This window comes from Lagopus muta, chromosome 5 (assembly GCF_023343835.1).
Source record: "Lagopus muta isolate bLagMut1 chromosome 5, bLagMut1 primary, whole genome shotgun sequence".
Classification (NCBI taxonomy): domain Eukaryota; kingdom Metazoa; phylum Chordata; class Aves; order Galliformes; family Phasianidae; genus Lagopus; species Lagopus muta.
The window spans coordinates 26,615,011-26,624,923 of record NC_064437.1 but is presented as its reverse complement, the minus strand read 5'-3'; the positions used below and the strand labels follow the sequence as shown (position 1 = coordinate 26,624,923).

Here is a 9,913-nt window from a genome sequence, read left to right as displayed (position 1 = left end):
TAATAAAGACCAGACAAATAAATCGTCACTGAATATTTACTTGGAGTCTGAAATATCTTGAGGCTAACAACTTTTTAATTCTGCAGGCAGCTGAATGCAAGGGCTGACCAAAGATAAAAAGCAAGCCCTAGAGCTTCTCCCCTCCATTATTTATCTTGCTAAGCTTGCTTTCTAGCAGATGTTTCTCCTTTAAGTCATGGCAATACATGGCATACAAGAAAATCTGAGGTTGTTTCAAGACATTTAAACAACAGGAGATGTTCCAAACCAGGATTGCTAGAGGTGTCCCTGCCTGCACTCAGACTTGAACCATGGAGTGACGTTCCCAACCACTGATGCTGTATGCCTTCCCTAAAGGAGAAAAGCAGTGAGGCAGGGTTGTTGCAGGGGGTGAAAGTCCTGATCTCATGGTTGGGATTGTGTTCATCTCTGGCATCTCCAGGGGATGAACCTGTAATCAACTTTCCAAAACCAATCAAAGTCACAGTGGACCGGCTCCCTCTGTGTGGCATTGGACTAACAAAGGCAGCGGAAGAGCAATCTTCAGGTTTTCCAGATTCCCCTCAGGGTATGCTATGAAGTATTTAGGAACGGTTATAAAGATGTGTTTATTTTGTTCCTCTGTGCTCAGGGATGCGCGAAATGAGCCTGCCTGCAGGCGCAGCGTAGGAGGGCAGAGCTGAGGGAAGGCCTCTCTTCTGCTGACTGCTGCTGACTGAAACGGGAAGGGGCAGTGAGCTCAGGAGCATGCTGTGCTCACATCACAGCACGGTGCATCATGCTGGCCCTGCTCACCCATCTGCCTCCAGAGCAGCGTCACATGATGGGCACACTCCTATCCCTGGAGATGCAGGTGTAGGACACGAGGAAGTGCTGATCTGGGCTCTTTTTGTGTCTCTTCACTCCAGCAACGATGATAAAACCATGCATATTGTTGCAGTGCAAACTTAAAGGCGACTACTGCACACTCGCTGGATTTCAGGCTGTCCTGTGCCATTCCTACCAGCTCTCAGTGACTTGTGCTTGTGCTTCAAGAGGCTCACAACGCAGATGGTAACATCCACATTCCTCACTTAGACAAGAAATAGGTTTCTCCTTCTACTAAACTGAGAGAAAGGGGAACAAGAGGTTTGCTCTGTTACTAGAAAGGCAGTGCTTATCACAGCTTCAAAACTGGAAGCTGTATGTGAGGTTAAAATTATCAGAAGGAGCAGTTGCCATGTGCACTTGCTGTGCTTCGGATCTCATCTGTGTGCCAAATGCAGGTGAAATGAGCACTTTCCACAGGAGGGATCTCACATCCTCCCCCACATCCCTGGCTCCATTTCTGGGATCAACCTGGGCTAGCAGATAGCCCAGCCAGCAGGGCAGCACCCCAACAGGGGGGAACCATTGCTGGATGGGAGTGTGAGAGCAGAGCCCTGCAGGGAGGCCATGAGGGTGCACGGAAGTCTGCAGATGCGCGCTGTCACACTCTTCAAACCCAGCCCTCAGCAGATCAGGTTTCTTCTGAGCAGTAGAGCAGAAGTCTCCTCCGCGCTCTCCCTCCTGCTGTTGGCATTATCTATGGGGAAGCCTGAATAAATACACAAGGGCAAAGTCTTGCTGACAGCTTTCAGATTCTTACGAAACACTTATGATGGGCTGCAGCACTCACCAAACAGCTTTGCAAGGCCAACCTCAAGCCAATAAACCCCTCCAATGCCGGCACCCCCACACAAAGCCCCCAGAAGCACAACCCGAGGAGGAGAAGCTGCAATGCAGGCACAGCCCCGAGTGGAAGCCCGTAGCAGCAGGGCAGTTCCACTTCCCCATCTCGGGGCCACGCTGCTCTGACACCACCAGGGCCACTTCCTGGTGGGTTTGTGGCACCAGGCGGGCTGTGGGAAGGCAGACGTGCAGCTGGGAGGGGCTGGGAGAGGGAGGCAGACACCGCGGGGAAGGCTGGGCGCACCGCGTCCATCATGTCGCTGGTGGAGACCATCCGGCTGTGGCAGGAGGGGGTGTGTGCTGCGGATGGCAAGGAGTGGCAGGCAGCCCTGAAGGCCTTCACCGCCGTCCAGAACCCACCGGCCAAAATCTGCTTCAACATCGGCTGCACCCACCTGGTCCTGGGGCAGCTGGCCGAGGCAGAGGAGGTAAGGCACAGCTCCCAATGCTGCGGGGACACGTTGCCCAGTTCTCCTTGCAGATGTTCCCTTCTCGCTCCTCTTGCCCCGCTCCCTGCAGGCGCTCACCCAGAGCATCAGCTGTGACAAGCACCTGGCCGTGGCCTACTTCCAGCGGGGAAACGTCTTCTACAAGAGACACAAGTGAGTGCATGGCTTCGGTTTTACCCCCCCGTTCAGCTGGTGGCTCTTGGCTGAGCAGCCGTGGGCAATGTGGGGGGCCGAGGACTCAGCCCTGAGGTGAAGTGCTTACGTGGGCTACCAGAACACCGTCACGAGGAGGTGGAGGGGCCTTGGGAGCCTCTACCTTGTCCTCTCCTCCCCAGCTATGAAATGGCCATGAAGGATTTCAAGGAGGCTCTGGCCCAGCTGCGAGGCAACCAGCTCATCGACTACAAGATCCTGGGGCTGCGCTACAGGCTCTTCGCTTGCGAGGTGATGGAAACCAAACGGTGTTTCAGTCTCGGTCAACAAAGTCCAGGGGAAATGCACCCAATGGTTTTTCACTGGACTCTTCATGTCCAGAGAATGGCATGGAGCTGCGTGGGGTGTGGAGCACAGCGCGATGGGGAGCAGCCGAGGGAATGGGACGGGGCAGTGTGGAGAAAAGGAGCTCAGGGGAGACTTCACTGCTCTGCAGCTGCCTGAAAGGAAGCTGTGGTGAGGTGGGGTCGGCCTCTGCTCCCATGTAACTGCAATTGGATGAGAGGGAATGGCCTTGAGTTGTGCCAGGGGATGTTCAGGTTGGACATTAGGAACATTTCTCCTCCGAAAGAGTGGTGATGCAGTGGCACAGGCTGCCCAGGGAGGTGTTGGAGTCACCATTCCTGGAGGTGTCCAAGATGTGGCACTGAGGGACGTGGTTAGTGAGCATGATGGGGATGGACTTGGTGAACTGAGATGTCTTTTCCAACCTGAAGGATTCTACGATTCATGCCTTGCAAAAAAATCAAGCACGCTAGAGTAGGAATAGAGAGCTGGTGTTACCCAAGATGTCATCAGGGTAACAAAAAACACCCGCAGCAAGGGTCTAGTGCCTCTAAAAGACCATTCTCTGGCTCCCATCCCTCTGCAGATCCTTTACAACATTGCACTGGTGTATGCCACCACAGAGGACTGGAAGAAAGCTGAGGAGCACCTGACACTGGCACTGAGCTCAAAGAGTGAGCCCCAGCACAACAAGATTGACAGGGCAATGGAAGCCATCTTGGTGAGGAGCAGCAGGTCTCAGCTCAGTGCCTGCCTATGGAGGTCCATGACTAGATGATCTTAAAAGGCTTTTCCAACCTTACTGGTTCTTTGATTTCTCCCTGCTACAGAAGCAGAAGCTCTATGAGCCAGTGGCAATTCCCACAGGGAAGCTGTTTCGACCAAACGAAAAGCAAGTTGCTCAGCTGGAGAAGAAGGACTACCTGGGAAAAGCCATGGTAAGAAAGGAGCATTAATGCAAGCCACGTCTGCAGGCTGAAGAGAGATGCCGATTGCCCTCTCTGCCTTACAGCCACCAAGAACTGAGCTGTGCTTGCTGAGCAGAGATGCAAAGCCAGCCCAAACCTTGGGGATGCTGCAGGCACCAGGACTATGTAGGAATAGCAGAGTTAAGCTCACAGAAACACCCTTTTATCTGTGTGGCTCAGCATGGCCCATTTTCACTTTCCTTGGTGAGAAGTGAGGGATGGTCACTCAGTGGTGAGATGGGAAGGTCCCACTGGAGCTTCAAACCAAGCCAAGATATTTGGTGCACAAGGGAAGAAAAAAAAAAAAAAGGAATTATTTAAAATCTGACACCCGCAAGTAACATCCAGTACTGGCTCTGCTCAGCCTGAAGCAGCTCAGACAATTGAGCAGGGCTTCTCCCACATTACTGTGGAAGGTCCAAGCACGGGGGTGCACCCTCAAGCTCAGGCACTGGGAGGCAGAATGGACACCCCAGTGCCAGCGCTGCCAGGGAAAGCAAACCCAGAGCACCCACACCCAAAGAGGTTGACTTGGATGGAAGCAAAGGAGGACAGTGGATGTCAGAGATCAGAGGTCTAAGAGGAGCACCAAGTCACAGCATGTCTTCCTTTGGCTGTAGGTGGTGGCATCCGTGGTGGACAAGGACAGTTTTTCAGGATTTGCTCCCCTCCAACCGCAGGTAAGGAATCAATGCCCTGCAGTCCATGTGGTGCAGAGAGCTTCAAGCATACACAGGGATACCAAGCAGAGCTTCAGGCATACTTGGGGGTGGGGGACATCTGGATGAGAGTGGTGAGCAAAGAGCAGCGTCACCACCCCAAACTTCCTACCACGGCCAGGGTGAGGAGGAAGCTACTCCCACATCTCAGCTGCTTCCTTCACCAGAGGTCACAGCCCAAGCCTACTCATGTCTGAGCTGAGGTTATGGGGAAGCCAGGCCCTGAGCCATGGGTGGGCCTTTGGGAGCTCGGGGAGGTGACAAACCCTCCCGTAAGATTCATAAGGGCTGAGTGGAGAAGGAAACTGATGACCTGATACCAGTGTGAGAAGGAGGGACCCACACAGGGAGGACAACAGGCACGGGAAAGGACTGCAGGACGTTTCTGCAAAGCAACCCAAATCCTCCAGATTATGACGGATTTCCTTCTGTCTTCTTGTTCACAGGCTTCTGGGCCTCCACCCAGGCCCAAGACACTGGAAATCCTCAGGTAGGTTGGATGAAACATCGGCAGCATTGCTAACAAACAGCCTGGTGCAGCCATGTCCTGCACCATCCAGCTGAGTGTTCAGAACCAATGGGAGAGAGGAGGAGAGAAATGAGGGAGCAGAGCTTAGGCCCCCTGTGAGGTAAAACAGCGGCATCACCTCCCCTCCTGACATGACGCTGGCTTCCATTCCAGGGCTCTTGAAGGGCAGCCGCACCGCGTCCTGTATGAGTTCATACCTGAAACTGCTGAGGAGCTGCAGGTCCTGCCTGGAAACATCGTCTTTGTTCTGAAGAAAGAGAAGGACAACTGGGCTACGGTGATGTTTAACGGGAAGGTATGGGGGTCTGCTGGCACAAAGGGACTACAGAGGACTGGTAGGGCAATAATGGGGTTTCTGAACCCAGTTTCCCTGCATCCTGTATTGAAGTCTGAGGGCAGATGGCTATAGGCTGGTAGAAGGAACCTCCTGGTGTCCTGCTCCTGTTGCTCCTACCAGGCAGGGGCCAGATGTGCTGCTTTGCTTGCCTGACCACATGTGCCCAAGCTGCCCATCATAAGTACCACACAGAAATCATTCCCTTATCTTCAGTTTCCTGGATGGTCAAGTAACCACCTCAAGATGATCCAAGGCTATTCACAGGGCTGAAACTAGACGACCTTTTCACCCCAGGCAGCCACTAACCCCTGAGTCCCAACAATGCTCCTCCCTTGTCTCTTCCCTGCAGAAAGGGATTGTCCCCTGCAACTTCCTTGAGCCCATGGAGCTCCAGCACAAGCTGCACGTCCAGGTAAGGAGCCCAGGAGAAGCTGGTGGCCCCAGGACATCACATAGATCACCCAGCAGGACCCACGCCTCAAACCTTTCTTCCTTTCAATGCTGTGGGACTCCTGGTTTTATGGCCTTTTCAGCACAAGCTCAGAGCCTGCAAAATCTGTGCAGACACCATGCTGATGATCCCTGGGGAGGGAGGTGGTAGCACTGGGGAGGTGAAGGGGCAGTGAATTCACCCTGCAATTCACTGATTCAAAACTCCAAACACACCTTGAGAAAACAGGTCTGGACATACTCATCAGACACTGCTTCCTAAATGGCACTGTCTTCTGAAAAACTGTCCTTGTTTGCTCTCACAGAGACCAGAACTGCCCTGTTCCACCCCAAATCAATGGACAGTAGGCAGAACTCAGCCCCAGGACTCCTGCCTCGAATGGCAGGAGGGGGTCCCCAAGGCAGCAGCACCCCGGGGACTGTACCTGCTCCCCTAGGGATGCTGAGTGCCAGTGCTGCCCTTTTCCTATCGGCACAGGACGAAGCCCCACCTGAGCTTGACATCCCTGAGCCACCCAGCAGCACTGCTCCAAGGCCCCGGCGGCCAGCACCAGGTCAGTGTAAGGAGGGAAGGAACGGGGGAAGCTGTAGGGACAGTCTCTTGTTATACTGTGTCCTATGGAGAACCAGGGCTGGGGGCCATCCCTGCTTCTTTTGGGGTGCAGGCACTAAAAGAGGAGGAAATACTGCAACTGCAGCACTGAGGATGGAACAAAATAAAGCTCGAGGTCCCCTTTTTGCTTTTAATTAGGGCAGCAGCTAATGGAAAAAAGGGCCTAGGGAAAGCAGCAGGGCAAGTGACCCAGCTTGCATAAGACCCAGAGCAGAATGTGAATTACAGGCTTCTCCGTAAAGCAGGGCAGCTGGGATTATCTTAGTGCTAGGCCAAGTTCTAGGGAGCTACAGGAAGGAGATGTGGCTGGTGTGTCTCAGCACCTGGGGCAGGGGTGGTGGCACCAGGGCCACGCAGGTACTTGAACATGGTGAACCAAGGCAGGCACTGCCAGCTGAAAGTGTGGCTTAGGGCTCCTGTTTTGTCTGCAAATTCCCATATTTAAGGTTATTAGCTGCCAGAAGCAGCCGTGTGACAGTGGGCACAGATAGATCATTGTTTGTGCTTGCAAATGCACTGGTATGTCAAAGCCCATTGAGGAACTGCATCCCACCTAAAGTTCCAATTCCTACAAACACAGAACAGGCCCTACCATGTGAGCACCTGAAATACAGCAGGCAAGGCAGAGCCCTAACCTCTTTTCTCAGTGGTTACTGAAGAAACCCACAGAAGAACCTCATTGCAGCTGATACTGATCTGTTCGAGCAACCACAGCTGGCTTCAGGGCTGGGAGGTGCTGCTGCAGATGACAGTGGGTGTTGAAGGGCTGAGAGGATCTGGAAACACATTTAAGCCCACAGCAGTAATGCTTATGCTGTTCCACTTGTTGACCTACCTTATCCTGCCTCCTCAGACTTCGTTCCTGTTGCATCAACGCAGCAGAGAGAAGCCAGTAAGGTAAGACCTTGTGCTGTGGTGGAAGGCAGAGCCCAGATCCGCATTATGTACAGCTTGGGAGGTCTCTTCCAGGAGAAGCAGTATCCCAAATGAGAACAAGTGCAGAGGGGTGGGGGCACACCTTGAGCCCACTCACTGGGAAGCCACACTGTGGTCACTAGGTGCCCAGTGCATTGCTGCATTCACTGCCAGGCCAAACCCAGGGCAGGCAACTAGCCACACGTGCAGCATGGCTTTGGTGGCCTGCTCCAGAAGTATTGAGGACTGCCAGCATTCAGTGAGATGGTTTCTTGAGCTCAGCTGTCACTCAGCAGTCCTATGCCCCAGTTCCTTTCCCTGCCCATAGCCAAGCTCCCCATGCTGTGGGAGCAGGGAGATCCCTGTCGCCTCAATTCCCCACCTGCAGGAAACTGAACCGGCCGTCCCCAAGCCCTACGTTCTCAAGGTGCATTACAAATACACAGTTGCCACGCAAGTCAAGCCAGACCTGTCCTACAAGGAGCTCCTGGACCTGGTTTGCGACAAGCTGGAGCTGCAGCCTGAGCACACAATGCTGAGGTGAGAACTGCCTGCTGCAGGAGCTGAGTTTTTGTGGCTGTCCCCTTACCTGTTCCTCCGGTGCCCAGGTACAAGCCTGCAGTTAGCAGAGAGCTGGTGACTCTGAGCACGCAGAACCTAGAGGCAGCATGGAACCACAGCAAGGATCGGTGCCTGACGGTGTGGTGTGACTGCACAGAGGTCAGCAGCAGTGACCAGCTCTTCTGCTGGTGCTGGCAAGGGGCTCACTGGCACAGGCTGAAGCCTAAGCAGAGCTCATCTGCCGCTTTCTGGTGCAAAGCAGAAGCCACGGGGTGACTTCACCAGCTTCTTTCCTGCCCTAGGGAGAGGGATTTTTACTTGACAGCAAACCAGAGGAGTCGCAGAAGGCAACAGCAGAGACGGGACCAACCCAAGTGGTAGCACAGTACAGTTACGAGGCCACCCAGCCCGAAGACCTGGAGTTTCAGGCTGGAGATGTGATACTTGTTTTATCCAAAGGTAACTGTGCTCCGGCCACTGCGGGAGATGGGAGGGAAAGCATGGGCCTGGCTCTGAGGTGCCAAACACATGGAGCAGCCTGTGCCGATAGGATGCTGCTCCTGCAAACTGCAGTCTGCCACCTGCAGGTGGAAAATGGGGCGAGAAGGTTTGCATCGAATGCAAAGGCTTCAGACCAGTCAGGAAACGTCAGAGGGACAGCAGGTGGAAGCCAAGGGAAAGGACACACAACCTGCTGCCCTAACAATTGCAAGATGGGAGAGTTTCACTTCAGCTGTCTTCAAGCTCGCTGATCAGTGTATTCTTGCTTCCTTCTGACCCTGCACCATACCCGGAGCGCTGTCATTCCAATTCCTCTCACTTGGCACCCTTTCCTGGCTGCTTTTCTTTTGAGGTTTTTCTTACCTCATCAACTTTGCTGTCTCTCTCTCTTCTGCACTCCTCCTCCCCGTCTCCTGTCACCTCTCCACCAGGCTATTTACCTGCAGATGATCTTAAAAATGGGTAATCGTGCTCCTGCACATCCCTAGGGTGACAAAAATGGTGTCAATTTTATCTTGCAGTGAATGAAGACTGGTTGGAAGGGCAATGCAATGGCAAGACAGGCATCTTCCCCTCTGCTTTTGTTTGTGATGGTAACACTAAAGACCCAGAGATCTGATTTCAGAAGTGTAAGGAGACATGGACACTGAAAGAAATTAAGAATTCAAATGTTGCAACTAAGAAGTTCCCACATTAATCACTGCATCTGAAAACAGACCTAGAATATTATTGCTACATGTATTAAAATCTTCATTTTTGTGTGTGTGTTACCTTTTGTGTTGCTATGTATAAAACACATTAAAAAAAAAGTCACTAGCAATCTCCCTGCTAGGAGTACAGTCAGTCCCAAGGACTGTGCTTACCATCAGGCTTGGTAGCAGCAGCTCTACCCCACTCACCTGCCCTGGGCAGAGCTTCCACAAGGTAAATCAGCCACTTGCCCAAGGAGGCTGTGGATGCCCCATCCCTGCAGGCATTCAAGGCCAGGCTGGATGTGGCTCTGGGCAGCCTGGTCTGCTGGTTGGAGACCCTGCACATAGCAGGGGGTTGGAACTGGATGAGCATTGTGGTCCTTTTCAACTCAGGCCATGCTGTGGTTCTGTGAAAATCAATGGAAAAGCAGGGAAAAAACAGACTGGGGAACTCGGGAAACTTTGGACCAGGAACTTGCAAAGAGAATCTACTTCCTTAAAACATCACTGCTAGCCTCAAGAGCCGAAATAAGAAACACCATGCAGCCTCGCCCTGCACCAATCAACACTTATCCTATACAACCCCATTACCTAAATCTCATATTTATTTTAAAAGGAACTTACTCTGGATTTAAAAAAAAAAAAAAAAACCAACCTCATGACCTCTCAAAACTGGAGCAGTGCAGGTGCCATCCTGATTTACAGCAGGGCCACAGCAGGAGGCTGTGTGTCCTTCAGCTCCTGCTGCCTGTGCTCTAATCAGATTTAAGCTCTGGAAGCTGCTACCATCCCAGCCTTTTGGTTCCATACATAAAACACATTGTACAGCACAGCACAAAACCACGATCCAATTATTTGCACTGAGCCCAAGCCAGAATCTCTGCAATTTATTTAATTTTCTTTCAAACTGGAAAAAAAAAATTAAAGTTTGAACCTTCTTCCAATTTCTCCAGAAAAATAACGTGTTTTTC

At 52.4% G+C, this 9,913-nt stretch overlaps 1 protein-coding gene across 2 annotated transcripts; it reads left to right on the top strand.

Moving 5' to 3' along the window:
* The first annotated feature begins 1,873 nt into the window (after window positions 1-1,873).
* On the top strand, window positions 1,874-9,861 carry NCF2 (neutrophil cytosolic factor 2). Of its 2 annotated transcripts, XM_048944866.1 has the most exons (15): window positions 1,881-2,138; window positions 2,230-2,312; window positions 2,495-2,603; window positions 3,244-3,378; window positions 3,488-3,595; window positions 4,246-4,305; window positions 4,791-4,834; window positions 5,027-5,168; window positions 5,560-5,622; window positions 6,139-6,214; window positions 7,127-7,170; window positions 7,577-7,728; window positions 7,797-7,908; window positions 8,052-8,208; window positions 8,772-9,861. In XM_048944866.1, exons 1-15 carry the CDS (start codon window positions 1,965-1,967, stop codon window positions 8,867-8,869), a joined length of 1,557 nt encoding a protein of 518 aa, XP_048800823.1. In that variant the 5' UTR covers window positions 1,881-1,964; the 3' UTR covers window positions 8,870-9,861. The 2 variants fall into 2 exon arrangements, with proteins under 2 accessions (XP_048800824.1, XP_048800823.1); XM_048944867.1 differs by lacking the exons at window positions 8,052-8,208; window positions 8,772-9,861 and having other exon boundaries at window positions 1,874-2,138; window positions 6,933-7,170.
* Window positions 9,862-9,913: the final 52 nt, after the last annotated feature.